Below are 14,964 nucleotides of genomic sequence, written 5' to 3'. Positions count from 1 at the left end.
GTAAAGTGAGAGAGTGCACCAGTTTTTATGTGAATAATGATTTTGGCAATTAACAGCAAGAGAATTGAGTGCTATTAATTTCCTAGTAGGTGTATAAAAATTGATTCTAAGTAGATACGGGATTTTTTTTTTTTTTTACACTAGGGAATAGTAATCTGGAGAAGCAACAAAAAAATGTAAGCTCCTGCACAGTCAGGTTTCAGAATGCATTTCTAGTGTGTTGGATGATTAAAAAGGTGTCAGGTACAAATGTGTAGTTAAGCCACCAGCTATAGTATTGTGGCAAGTAATTCCCAACAGAAGATGGGGTTTTCGCTGTTTTCTTTAATACTCAGATTTCTTAAGCTTTTCTTTTATGTCCAGGTGGTGATGGAGTAAGCCATGGTTATATTGATGGCTTATGAAAGATAGAGTATGGCTGTAAAGATACAGACTTATGAAAGATCTTATGAAAGATACAGTATGTATGTATGTTCAAAAATATTCAGATTTTTACAATAAGTAAAACTGAAGCTATTCTCTAGAAGATACATAACTGAGGCACAACTGAATGGTGCCTTAATGGCTGTAACCCAGTTTCTAGCTGAAATGGAGAGAAACTGTCAAAAAACTAGTGTCGAAATGAATTCTTAAACACAGAAACATTTAAAGCTAGAAGTAGAATTGAGAATGTCTGTTTCAGCCAAATTTGAGGGGTCTCAGATATTGTGGTGAAATTGTTAGACTGTAGAATAGCAATATTGCTTCTTGTCTAATTTGGCAGGGGTGGCTAGGTTTCCTGTTGCCATTTAAAATGTGTTTGCTTCCTCACATTTACAAATTAAATTTGAAATGTGACCTTTTAGAATGCTGTTCATATGAATATTTGATTATCACTGTAATGTATGTATGGCTGTTTGGTTTTTATTTACATATTCTGTAAGACTTTGTTCTCATTCAGTGCATGGGACATGTAATAAAGAACAAAATTCTTCTCAAGCTCTCCACCATTTTAGGTGCTCCTGGCTTTTCATGTAGACCTTGCCACTTGGGTAAAAGAAAGGTGTTGGGGGAGTGTGTAATTTTAAAAATTATTTTAAAAAACAAAACAAAAACCACAAACCATTTTATTTTCACCTTTCCAGCCCAGATTCCTTAGTTCTGATGGGTGAGGGGAGACTCATAAATAGTTTTCTTAAAAGCTCAAGACCACCAAGCAAATCCTTATTTTAAGTTATAAAATACAGTTTCCTATCAGTTAATATTGGCAAAGCAAAGCCTGCAACATGTTGGCAGGACAGGCCATTAGGTATGCTCATGATTAAAGTTGCACCTGACTTTTAAGTTTTTAAATTACCAACTTGTCTAGAAATACTTAATTCTGTTGTCACATTTGGTAGCTTTTTCCGAAGTAGAACTGTGTTGAACAGTTCTGTGTAGCACGCAATTGTATGTGTCAGTTGTGGTAGATAAAATATATGTAAATATTAACTTTCTAATTACTTCAATTATTGGTGAAATGACTGTCTTAACAGGGTTTTTTATAATATTCAAGGTGGCCTAAGTGTACTTCTTCCCTGTGTATCCTGTATAGCTTTTTTGTCTGCATTTTCTTTAGAATGATGTTTTTTTACGTGTACTAGACAGATAAGCATAACTTAATTTATAGCTTATCATTTAACATCTGTAATGCTTTTTCTGTATTTCCAATACTAGTCAACTTTAATGCACAATTCATAGTCATTTGCAGGGTTTTTTAATTTTCCAGTGCAGTTGTATGCATTTGGACACACACTTCAAAAAAGGGTTGTGACTTTCTGTTTTTGAAACATTGTTAAATCGTGAAGAGTATAAGGGGACTTCATCTGTTTGTTTACGTTAGGAAAGTAAAATAGTTTTGCTTGAAGTTTTATTGACAGTTTCCACGTGCTGCCTTAAGATGTGTGTGTTTGAGGTTTTTTCCCCAAAATGCCATTTTCTCATTGGATATAAGATGTTAGCAAAACCGAATATTTTCAAGTTGACTGAATATTTAACTTTTCCTCATATTTCATTTTTCATTCCTTTTTTGTATTTTTCCAGCAATAGGAAGTGCGGTCTACCTGTTTAAGCGCATTCAAATTGGGGTTTAGTTCAAATAGAAATAGCTTGAAGAAAACAAATAGAAATGGTGCAAACAACTTACTCAAAAAATGTAGTAAACTTTTAAAAAGCATCATCTGTACTGTAATGAAGAGAAATCTTACCAATTATGTAGAGTACTGTGTTTTTAAAATGTAGCACCAATATTCCTGATAACTTCTGCAGTTAAGTGAAACATAGTGTTTCTTTTTATCAGAATTTTTGGAAATGAAATTCAGTGGCAAACAGTGTTAGTAGTACAGCTGGGTGGTTCTGAACAGAATATTAGGAGAACATGGGTCTGAGCTCTGCTCTTTTGCTGGCCTGGTAGGTGATAACAGTCACATCAGCTTACCTTTCTGTGACATAGTTTTAGATCTGTAAAAAGCATGATTTTGTTATATTTCCTTTTGACAAAATCCACTGAGATTCATCAGTAAAAAGGCTTGCATGTCTCTCATGCTTATGATGACAATTTTGAGAACTGTTCTGTCTATTTTATTATCGCCATAAAGAAGAGACTCTTGAAATGGAATTGCATTTTTCTTCAAGGTGAGGGGCTGAAAAATCAAAGATGTGTAATTCATTTGGGGGGGGTTACATCTTAAGCATTTATTTTGGCATACAGAGATTAAATAAGACATGAGGATCACGTTATCCTTATTTTCTGAGCACTTAATCTATCAGAAAAGCTATTTAGGGGAAAAAAAAAATTCCTCAATTGTAGTATCATACATCATAGTAACCAGGTGAATCATTGATAATGTAAAATCACCATCATCTAAAAAAATAAAACCTCACTCAAAAACCTTTTTGACCAAAAATCCCAGGTTTCTTGGAAAACATAATTCTGATGGCTGCAAGAACAAAAGCTCTAAAGTTTGCTCCAGGAAGCAGCTGTTTCTTAGTGCCCAAGCTTCCCCATGTTACCCTCGATCACTAAAAAGAATGAGTTATAGCCATTCAGCAGGTTGTGATCTGGCTTCTCATCTGCAAATGTATTGGGTAAGGTTGGCAAGGAATGCCACAAAGGCATAAGAACAGGTCTGGCTGTAGTTTTGAGGGGCAGAGGACCTTTTAGTATGACTGTTTTTATCATAAGGGCTTATGAAATATTATTATGTCTTTTGCTGTTCTGAATGAGTAGTGATGGAGGCTTGGCATAGTGAAAATGAGATGGCTTCAGTGACTGTTGCCAATAATGCAAAGTTCTGATAAAGTTGTTACTTTTCCTGCTGATTACATAAAATAAATTGTTTTTGTCTATTGAATGTTTCTTTATTCCCCAAGGTTTGTACCATCAGATGAAAAGAAGAAACAAGGCTGTCAACGAGAAAATGAAACTCTAATACAGAGAAGGAAGGACCAGATGCAGCCTGGGGGAACTACAGTCAGCGTTACTGTACCTTATCGAGTAGTAGACCAACCTCTGAAACTTATGCCACAAGACTGGTAAAATAGATTTCCCCTTTACAAAATTTCTTAATTGGGAGAATGCAGAATTTGAAGGGGACCAATAAAATTCTACTAAATTGCATAAAAAGTTAAGATACGGATAAAAGAGTGGATTTGATTGTTAACTGTATAGGAGTCTTCAAGTAAAATAATATGACACTAAACTTCTTTTAAGAAGTTTCTTAAGAAATCCAACACTCTACATTTTAACAGTATGAGCAGCACAACTATTTTTATTAGGTTTGCCTGAAATGTTCCAGAAATTCAAATAGGAATAATTCACATGAGTTTTCCGGTTCGTCATACTGTAGTGTGCAAGTCACTGAAACATGATCTGAGAGAAAATCCTCCTTTCTTGTCTGCTTTCTGAATGACATCTCTTAGAAAGATACATTTGCAGGCCTTCAGCATCTGACATTCTAACTTTTTTTAATAGTTAAAGAAAGAAAACACATCAGACAGTAAAGACTGAACTGTGGTTTCAGTAGTGAATCATATTCATTGAACTGGATTCAATCATGAAAGCTTACTTCTGAAGGGAGAGCCCCTGTTGGGGAAAAGGAATCATAATCTGCAGCTTTTTCTTAAAAGCTGTCTATTTTGTCTGTAGCCCATTCTTTGGTGCTATGAAAACATATTTCTCTTTGAGCAGGAAAATTCTGGAGAAACATCTTTTTGTTATTTGATGTAATGAATCAGGCAACATTTTTACTTCTTCTTCACAAATGTGAGGATTTTAGACACGCACAACGACATTTTTGGTGGTTTTGTAACTTCTGAAGTAGATTTTAATGGAGAGGAATACTTTGAAAAGGTCCTGTTCCTAAATTAATTGTTCTCTGTATTGAGAACTTGAACTAATCAGAAATCCATGGGTTTGAAATTCTAAATATCAAATAGCACTTAATGTTTAATATCAAACCTTTAAGAACCATCTAAAACAGTTCCTAAAGTGCTTCTGACCAAAGAGATGAAGTGGTGTGGGTTTTTTAGCTTGGTTTTTATCCAAGGGAGAATCAGATATTAGTATCTAGAAATTAACATGTTGTTGCTGGTTTTCTTTCTGTTAGCTGTTACAAAAGCTCTGCCATACCACGGCAAAGCTTTAGTTTTAAAAACAAACAAACAAAAAAAACCCTACTCCACCTTGATTATTCTTTTCCATTTGGGATTTGGTAGACTTTATGATGAATTAAATTTGGCGATTAGACTAGGGAGGTAATTATTTGTTGTAGTAGATAGGAACCATGGTTGTATGATGTAAAAGTTCAAGAAAAAGATAGCCCATATGTGGGAGGACGTTTATTCTCAAAGGTTTTCTTAAATTTTATTAATGTAAAAGCTTCAAATTTATTTTGTTAGTCCACAGGTAATGGTTACATACCCTTACAATAAATGATGCACTTTGCAACTGGAGGCAGAAATTTAGCAGCTGTCTCTCCTAGTAAATTTTTAGAATAGAAGTTAACGATATTCAGAATAAAGGCTTTAAAATTGATACACCTCAGTTTACGGTGTTACTTGTAGAAGATTATCTCTAAAATGTTGGAGCACTTTTTAAAAGCAAAGTAATAATGACCAGAAATAAACACTGTTTGACTTCTTATGAATGTAACATGAGAAACTGCACTGCATTCTGCAAAGGAATGGAGGTAAAAGTCCAGAAAAATCACATGAAAATTTTTTTGCTTACAGAAAAAGCAGTTGCACTGGAGGTGTGGTTGTTAAATATGCTATACTGCTGTTACTAAGAAACTATATTAAGGTACATTGCCTGTTTAAGAAAACATGTGATTTAAATGTTCAAGGCCATCAACGTGTCCATCTCTTTCTGTGTTCGTAGGGATCGTGTGGTGGCAGTGTTTGTACAGGGTCCTGCTTGGCAGTTCAAAGGCTGGCCTTGGCTCTTGCCTGACGGATCACCTGTTGATATCTTTGCAAAAAGTAAGGTGGGGGGGTTGTTTTTAAGTGTTTGGGGGTTTGTTATTCTGTTTGGGGTTTTTTGTGAGGTTTTTATGCTTTTGGCAAAGCACTGCCAAGTACTGCCAAAGTGCTGTTGGACTAGGATGGTTGAGAAGACAGATGCTTAGGTCTTTGCACAGATGGCAAGTATTAATGTGCCCTCTGCAGTTGTTCTGTTCTGACCTGTGGAAGCTCACAAAAATCTTCTAAGAGCTGTCATCTTTACAAGAGGTTCAGAAATAGCTAGTGTATAAATTTACTTTCCAAGCTTCTAAAAAAAAAAAAAGGTGAAAAGACAATGTATATTATGTATAAGTGAAAAGATACTTCATAGATAACAGGTTTATAGGCTGTCTTCAGATTTCATTACCACTTTGAACAGAGGATTAATCACCTAGTATTTCACTAAGCAAGCTCTACAAATATGATCTGGTGTCTGACAAAAACTTGAAAGTTTAATAAGATACAGATACTTCTAAGTTGTGAGCTAGATGTTATCATTGTATAGATCTGAACAGGTTCTTTGAGTTATCACAATTATGCCCAGTATGCTTTGAGACACACTGCACTTTTCTTGCACAGTTCACTCTTCTGACTGTAAGGTGTGGGATAATATCTAAAGAAACTGTCAGATTCTGTTCTTTGTCACTTCATTGTGAAGCTGCCTTAGAAAACAGACCTTTTTATGGTGTCCATCGGTTTCTGAGCTACAGATTTGAAAAAAAAAAAAAACAAACCAACAAACAACACATACAAAAGCAAAAACACCAAACAAAAACACCCAAACAAACAAAAAACCACCTTAGCTCAGTCTGTCATCTTCCAGTCAGTGTGATGAGGAAACAAGTTTGTTCAGGTTTTATGTGTGCACATATTTGGTATGTGAAGTAGAATCCGGGAAGAACGTGCTAGTTTGGTAAGGAGCAAAGAAAAAGAAAACAGGCAGATGGAAGGCTAAGGATGTATCTGTGAACAAGAAAGTAGAATGAGTTTGAGGGGGGGATTGAGAATGAACAGGGAGAGAGTGAAAGAGCCTGAAAGTCAACGTAGAAGAAAAAATACACCACAGGAGAGAGTTTAACAAAAGAGACTAATGAAAGAAGAAAATAACACTTCAAAATGAAGATAGAGGGAAAAAAGAAATTGTGAAAACCAAACTCAAGAAAAATGCTGTTAACTATTTAAGGTCTAGCTAGTAGTTGCATGCTAGTTCCTATTAATTTGAACGTTATGTATATATAAATGTATAGAGGTCCATAGGAATTGTCATGAAATACTGTGACATTTTTGAGGTCTTCACTATGCTGAAAGATCAAAATCATAGCCTGCGTAGTTCAATCTGAAGGTGTACAAATTCTTACATTTTTCAAGTGAAAGCAAGGGTATCTCTTCTTACTTGACTCATAAAGATACACTGAAATGGACCTTTTTTAATTTTAGAAATGCATTCTGTTGTTTCAAAGAGGTATTTTAAAAATATTTTCCTGGTAAGAGTATCTGTAGGGCTGTTCCTAATGACTTTACTCACTCCTCAAAATAAAAACAGTGTACATGGAGAGAGCACAGGCAACGTCAGTCTGGTTGTATGTGTTTACCTTTTCCTGAAACTATTGCTTTGCCCATATTTATAGTCTTCAATAGTCTTTGTAAATGCGGTTTCTGGGATCTGCAACAGTTATTTGTTTCATCTGCAGTCTGCGTTTCTTCATGTAAGTCACTGGGTCCGTAGCAATTAACAAATATTCAAAGCTTATCACTGTCATTGTGGAAAACAAGCAGGTAGCTTACCATAAAGAATTCCTCGATAAAATTTGTGTTGGGCCAGAGCCTGTCAAACTGGTTTTATTTGTTCAATTGCTATGTCACATAGCACTTTGTTAGTTGAGTCTCTAAAACTGTTCTCCCGAGTTTTATTTACACGTGGCCTCGGTGTTTAATGTTCACATAGCAAACAAGCTTATTTTTGGATCTGCAAGTGAATGTTTCAGATGAAATTTTGAATGATGTCACTTTAATGAACAAATACTTAATTTTGAATACCATTTTAAAGATCTTGGTGCTAGAGCACATTAATGCGCTTTAATACTGATTTGTTTCAGATTCAGAAGTGGATTGTCTTCTGTTCAATATCATTTAACCTTAATGCAGAGGCTCTGTCAGGTGTTGATTAAGTTTTCTGTAAATGCATAGCCCCGGTATATCTTTATTTGCTTTCTCTGGAGTTATTTTGAAACATGCAACATTGTATGGCAAAGATAATGTATCTGTATTCTTAATTTTCATTCACAAAACTTAGAAATTTATCTGGCAATGGTACAAGCCAGATGGTCACTTCTTTAGTTTGTTAACTGGGGAAAAAAAAAAAGCTAATTTCAGATACCAGTCTTCTAGAAAGCTCCTAGATATATAATTTTATAGTTTGACCTGTAACTGGAAAAGAGGACTGATTTTATCTTTATTTATTTATTTTAGCCATTTGGCTAAAATTGTGGGTGGATTTTGTGGAAGAAAAAATGACGAGTGTGGTACCAGAAAAGGTATGACCATGACATGAAAAATAACTAGTTTCCACAAGTCTGGTCAAGTGCTCCTGCTTTACTTCTCAAATAATATCCAAAATAGAAAATGCATCAAATTGGTTACCAGATAGGAATTGTACAAGGCTCAAATACTTTGCATTATGTCAAAACTATGATTTGGCTAAGGAAATCAAGAAGAATCGCAAGAAGACTTTAATACTCACTGTGTTAATGCTTAGGCTTTACATAATTCACACGTGACAATACTTCTCAAGAGCAAAATAACTGTTGATATTTTACCATTTTAACTGAGTACTAGATCAGTTACTAAATTTCTCAATGCTTCATGTAGCGTTTGGGGCTTACACTGGCATTCTGCTGTCAGTCTTCTACACAGACTTTCAGGAAATAGCCAGGCTTCCTTCTCAGTGGTCTCAGAAATGTTTTGTTTTGTTTTTTTTTTAATTTTTGGATAGTTCAAAGATTTTCAGAAATAACAGCTTTCTTTCCCAAAGAAAATGTGCTTGAATTGGCAATGAGTTTGTGCTATTCTGTAATCTATGCATCTAAAAATAGGGGCTGACCTTTCACTTAAACCTGTAGTAGCATGAAAACCTGGTAGTGGCCACCAACCACCATGTTTAGTTCAGTTCCCTTAATTAAGTAGTTTACTTTCCTGAGAGATGGGCTCATTACTTTTGTTCTCAGGCTCTATTCTGAAAAAAGAGGGGTGGGGTGGGAATTCTTTTTGACTAATAATTAAACACTGTAAAGTCATCATGTTTGTACACTAAATGTTTTCCTGTTTCCTGCAGTTAAAGCTTTTCATCTCAAATATGATGAAGTACGTCTGGATCCAAATGTACAGAAATGGGATGTAACAGTGTTAGAACTAAGCTACCACAAAAGACACTTGGACAGGCCAGTATTTCTACGCTTCTGGGAAACTTTGGACAGGTATGTTTCCTGCTGAAAATCCTTTACGCTCATGCTTTTATGATGTTTGGTGGGAATGAAAAGTTATGGCGTCAAGGGAACTGTATACTTAGACATCTGAACAATGTTTTAGCTTGAAACTACTGCTTGTTTAGACCTTCCCTGATGACACAGTTAAATATATACCACTATATGTTGTTATAAACTAGAAATAATAATCTCCAAAGTGTAATATGCATGGACTTAAAGGAAGGATAGTTACCATTAATCATCAATTAGTACCATGATTCCTCACCTCCCTTTAGGCAGAAGGAAAGGGATGGAGAACAAGCTAGGTGCTGTAGAGTTTTCCTTTGTTCCCCTAGCCCTCCCCTTGGATTGCTGTTCTGAGCTTACGAGCTCTCCTCCTTTCTCTCTCCACCTCACTAGATGACAGTCTAGAAAAGGTGAGAAACTACCTTAAGATAAAAAGCCACAAAGCATTACTTTATCCTGATGTGCTTGAGTCCACAGCACTGGGTAGAAAAGGAAGGAAATAAAAAAACATATAGCACGTAATTGAGTTTTGGACTGGTGATTCTTCTGTATCTTAGGGGCCTTCCAAGTACTTTGCCCCGCTTTTTGTGAGAAGTGAGGGATGGAGGAGCACCAGCAGCTCTGTGAAGAGCAGCATTGCTTCTGACTCTGCTTCTCTGGTTCAGAACCCTCTCTGAATGGGAAGTTCATTGCGATATCTTTTTGATGTTGTAGAGAAGAAACTTTCTTATCATGAAGCAGTTGACGAAATATTGAGGGAAGGGAGAAACCCATGCATTTCATGAATGTTTAATGTTTTCATGTTGATTGCACAGCAAACTGCTTGAATGATTGAGTGAAGTTCAAAAAGAAAAATCCTATGGAAATTGTCAAAATAATTCCAAGCATCAGACTTTCTATGGTTTCTTATTTAAAAGTCTCTGCTAAACTATATATCTGAATTCCCAGAATGAACTAGTTATCTTTAACAACAGTCTTCCGATGTTAGAAGTCATGTGATGCCTTGGAAAACATGAATTTTCTTTGAAGCAAAGGTTTTAGCTGACCGTCTTTTAGTGGGACAAATATTGTGCATAATACAGAGCTATATGGCGTATAAGACATTGCATCTCTTTGGCAACCTGTAATTCTCTAAGAATTTTTTTTTTTAACAAAGTTTGTGCATATTATTCCTGAGAGTAAAATTTCTATAAATACCAAAAGAGTAGTAACATTGTTTTCTGTGGTTTTTTTTTTCTTCAGGTATATGGTAAAGCACAAATCTCACTTGAGATTCTGAATCTTTCAGCTGCCATTTATTTCCTGAAGTATGGGTTGAGAAAAATGAAAGGGGCTCCAGTTCGGAGACCAGAGCTCGCACTATATGATACGTCAAGAACTTTACAAATGAAGAAGGGTCACAGTTTAAACTTTTTATAAAATCTTGTTTGGATGCTTCATGCTATGGCAGGTTGATACCTGTTGTTATTCAGAAGCAAAGGGGTTTTGCTTAAAACTATTTTTTTAATGTTGTTAGCCTTCTAGTCTGCAATCCAAATTGTATATTTTGATAGCAGCAGTTTCTTCTCTGTTTTGTTAAATTAGCCACATTTTTAAATAATGTGTTTTGTTCCTTATTAGAAAATAGATTGATCTTCACTGCAGGTTACAAATGTGTGTGTGTGCGTGTGCGCATGTGCGCACGTGTGTGTGTGTATATATATGTGTGTGTGTGTCTATATATATAATGTATAAAAAAAAGTTATAGACACACTTACGCACACATAGATGTTACCGGGCTTTCTGAACTACTTAGCTTCTGAGCTTAGTTTTGGTTTTCTTTGCTTATTGTTTCACTTACTGAAAATATTTTGTTGTGAATGATATTACATTTTAGTCAATAGACTTGCAAACTGAAGCAAAGTGAAAATTGTTTTGGATAAATCAAAATGTCAACCTGTATATGTATATTCTGTCAGTCTTTGTTGAAAAAGGGAAGATGAAAAATCTAGAAACGCTTTTTTTGATTTGTAATGTCCCAGTTTACTAAATCTTTAAACTTTATTATAGGAATACCTTCAAGTCATGTTAACTTTAAATTGTCATTCTTCACACAGTTCTCTTTATTTAAACTGAAATTGTGCATGTGTACATTCCCATCTATCAAAATACCTTTACATATGAGTCTAAATGTTACCTAGATTAAACAATGAATAGAGAAGGAGAGAGTTTGGATTTTTATTCCTGAAAGAGCCACCACAAGGAATGAATAATTTTAACTTCTTTGCATTTATACCTCTAATACCACCTCTAATATTATTTTATTGTGACAAAAGTAGCCCAGACTATGTCTACAAGAGTTGTAATTTTCTGAGACGAGTGGCTAATATGGCCTCCTAACAGTCCTGCATTGGAATGAAAAATGAACCTACTCCAGTTACCAAAGAACAGATTTGCTTGATCTACAGTATGTGTATAACTGAGGCCAGAAGACCCTGGTATTTGTATGAATTTATGGTATCTCTGTATCTATTTAATAACATTAAGTTGATGTTGCATACCAGTGGATGTAGAGAATGATCAAATACTGTAACACCCGCATGAATTTTTTTCTGGGATAGAAAATACATGTTTATATTCCTGTTCTTGAAATTCCAAACCATGTTTTTTTAATATACTTTACATTTAAGGTTTGACAGAAGTAAAATGTTCTACCTATTCTTCTTCAGTTTTGCTTTTTATTTGATGTTACCTTCATTTTTAATAAAATCAGAAGGCACATCTCCCTAAGAGGTTTTTAAAACTATGTCTTAAATTTGAGGACTGTGAGGTCTGACTTTTAATTAAATGTTTCCAGCCCTGCTATACTGAGACTACTATTTTTAAATGGTCTTAATGGAAATGTGGGGGAGGGGAAAACCAAACCAAACCACCAAACAAAAAACCCCAGTGGCTCCAAGACTGGAAGCAGTGGAGGCTGGATTTTTGAGTGGATTCTGCAAAGTGACTGAGAAGAGCAGGCAATACAGAACTACTAGAAGTTCTCCTATTTGTATGGGCAGTTGGTCAGTACCAAATGACTGTGTTTTCCCAATACTTAAGCTTATTATAAATGTATCCATGTCATACATGAGTGAGCTAAAACATTCAATACTTTGTTTTAACCTGTGCTATAATTAGAAAAGCTGTAATGGCTATCAACACCACTATCGCTACCATGAGGAAGTGGTTCAATTTAGGGTTCATTACTACTTTAAATAGTGGGATATCATGTGTGGGTCTTGTAACTCTCAAATGTTTCCAATTAGAAATGTAATTTTTTTTTCAGATTTAAAGAGACTTCTACAATGGGCAGAAAACTTAAAAAGCGAATTCTGAAGAAATGTGTGCTTCGTGTGCACTGTGATATACAGACTATATAGTGGTCTTAAAATAGGCATGGTCCAATTATCTTTTCTCTGTCCTGTATTTCACTTGTGTTTTAAGCGCATATGTAATCCCAGGTCCAATATTGTATACAGAAGATGTCTTGATTTAGATCTAAGTTTATGTATAGATTGGGAGTAACTCCTCTGAAACTAGTGAAGTTACATGGATGTGAAACTGGCAGAAGAGCAAAATCCATGAAATCTTTGTATGAACTGTGCCATTTTTTACGGATTGAGCATAGATCTTTAACATCTTAGAATTTTGTACCTGCAAGCAATTTATGACACAAGTTGTAAAATATGTATTTGTGAAGGAGTTGGCACCTGATCGTGTATATTTTTGTCAGTCATAAAAGTAGTGATGTTTATAAAATGAGCCATTTTGCAATCAGATTCCTGCTGACATTATTGGAAGTTTAATTAGGTTGTCAGAATAGCATTCCTGCTGCCTTCATAAATAACTGCACATAGATTATGAAACTACTTGGACTTAAAAATTTAGCCTTGCAGCAGCATTTTGCAGCACAGCTGGAATTTTAGACACTTATGTTATGCTTAATTTATCTACAAGTTAATATAGAGTAATAAAGAAAGCCAATACTAAGAACTAGGGAAGCTGGAGGATCAGACATCTGTTTTAGTGAGTGCATTCTTATTGTTGAGCAAATTTGACACACTACTTAGAGGTGTATAAAGTGTGTAAATTGTACTCAGTTAAAACGTATAACTAAAACTCAGCTACTTCACTGAGTGTAGTTTATTGAACAGTAGAGTGATACTAGCATGGGAATTGGATATCAAATTGGCTGTTTCTATTAAACATCTTGAGTGTCCTAACTCTACACTTTCATAAGTACAAGATGAACGAGATGAAACAAGATAAAACAAGATGAAAACTGTTTTGAAGTCTGCTATTGGGCTCCCATACTATCAGTGGGTGATTATTTCTTTTAGTAGGAAGATTATAGGGGCCAGTAGATATATCTGAAATAATGATTTTATATTTAAAATACCTATGATTTAGACTATTTGAGCTTTCTGAATGCTACCCTGAACAAAGCAGACAAAGGGGGAATTTTTTGTAAGGTAAAGCAGGGCAACCACGGGGACTTGCATACCTGAAGAAATTGCAGATCAGCATCCTCAATTGAGTAGGCTCAGCTATTTAGTTATTACCTGGAAATTTTTGTAGCAAGATAGTTTCACAGATAGGTACTAAAGTCAGTGCTTGACCTAGACAATTTATAGAACTGTTCTGCAATGCTGTAAACCTTTTTATTTCTGAATACAGAAGAAAATGTAGATAGTGGATTGTGTGTTAAGTTGCCCTTGATCATAAGTTAAACTATTATGTGATACTTTACAGATAAGCCTTTATCAGAACAGCAAATTTGTTTTTGGCTTTCATTTGATATGCAGTCAGTGTATAAAATATTACCATTCTCTGCAGGGACCTGCAAAAGTAAGTTTTATTAATACATGAAATATGCACTTAGTTGCTAATTCTTGCAAACACTATATGAAAAAAAACCCTGGTCAAAATTAATGGCTTAGTGATTTTAAAATTTAATGTCATGAGTGCATTTTAATTCAAAAGCCATAACTAATGCCAAGTACTTTATTAGAGCAATGTGTTCCTGAGAAATTAAAATCCCCGCCTGAAGAAACTGTTGGCCAAGTAGGTTACAGTTCAACTAATATGTGGAAAAATGTGCCACAAACTGGAATCTCTGAATGTCATATTCTGAGTTGCTCATTTGTTACTTAACCGATTTTTTTTTTTTTTTTGAGAGATGGCAGTTTTATTTTCTGAATAGTTACATACTTCAATGGCAATTGTGTAGTTTACCACCTTTGGTTTGGTTTTACCTTAAGGCTGTTAACATGATACAACAATTCTGAGGCAGTGATTCAAAACAGATAATATTGGGAATAATGAGATTTAATCAAGCAAAACTCATGGGTAGGTAGTACACAGCGACAGCCCCTACATCCAGACTGATTTACTGTGTTAATTTTTCTTTAAACAAAAATTTTATAATTTTTTTAACCAGAATGCAAATGCAAAGAACAATCTCAAATGTTTGAAACTTTATTGCAGAGACTAGTTCACATGTAAAACTGCTCGATATGAGGTGGTACATAAAATCTGTAAGAAAAATATCTTGGTTTATGGGTTTTATTTACATTTGTAAATTCTTTTGCTCTAGTTTGTTTTATTTCAAATTTGGAAAAACTGGTTACTTGCTTCACAAGGTTCCTGCATGTATCACTGAAAACTGTCAAGAGGTAAATCTTTAGCTGCAGTTGCTTGAAAGTTTGGTTAAATGAGTTTGTAGATTATAAATTCTGGCCTGTGTCAGTGGGCCCAAATTTTAACAGTGGTTTTGAAGGTTCAAGTTAAAATGAAATCTTGTAAGAATCTGAATTGAATTAATTGAATGAAAGGAGAAGGCAAACTTCTCATGAGGTTAAACCTTTAAACTTTCACATAACTGTCATAAACTTGTGTTTAATGACTGTTTTGATAAATCTTAAATTTTTTGATA

General features: G+C 34.8%; 1 protein-coding gene across 1 annotated transcript in view; it reads left to right on the top strand.

Annotated features, from left to right (window-relative positions):
• CDC73 (cell division cycle 73) overlaps positions 1-14,559 on the top strand; it is a 112,643-nt gene extending 98,084 nt beyond the window's left edge. Inside the window, exons 14-17 of the mRNA XM_072867779.1 lie at positions 3,391-3,552; positions 5,399-5,499; positions 8,852-8,993; positions 10,251-14,559. Of these exons, the coding sequence (XP_072723880.1) occupies positions 3,391-3,552; positions 5,399-5,499; positions 8,852-8,993; positions 10,251-10,287 (442 nt within the window). The 3' untranslated portion in view covers positions 10,288-14,559. The remainder of the gene's footprint in view (positions 1-3,390; positions 3,553-5,398; positions 5,500-8,851; positions 8,994-10,250) is intronic.
• The last annotated feature ends 405 nt before the right edge of the window (positions 14,560-14,964 follow it).

The sequence above is a fragment of the Ciconia boyciana genome, chromosome 7, assembly GCF_034638445.1.
Source record: "Ciconia boyciana chromosome 7, ASM3463844v1, whole genome shotgun sequence".
Classification (NCBI taxonomy): Eukaryota; Metazoa; Chordata; class Aves; order Ciconiiformes; family Ciconiidae; genus Ciconia; species Ciconia boyciana.
Note: the sequence above shows the minus strand (reverse complement) of the source record. Positions and strands in the feature narration are given on the sequence as shown.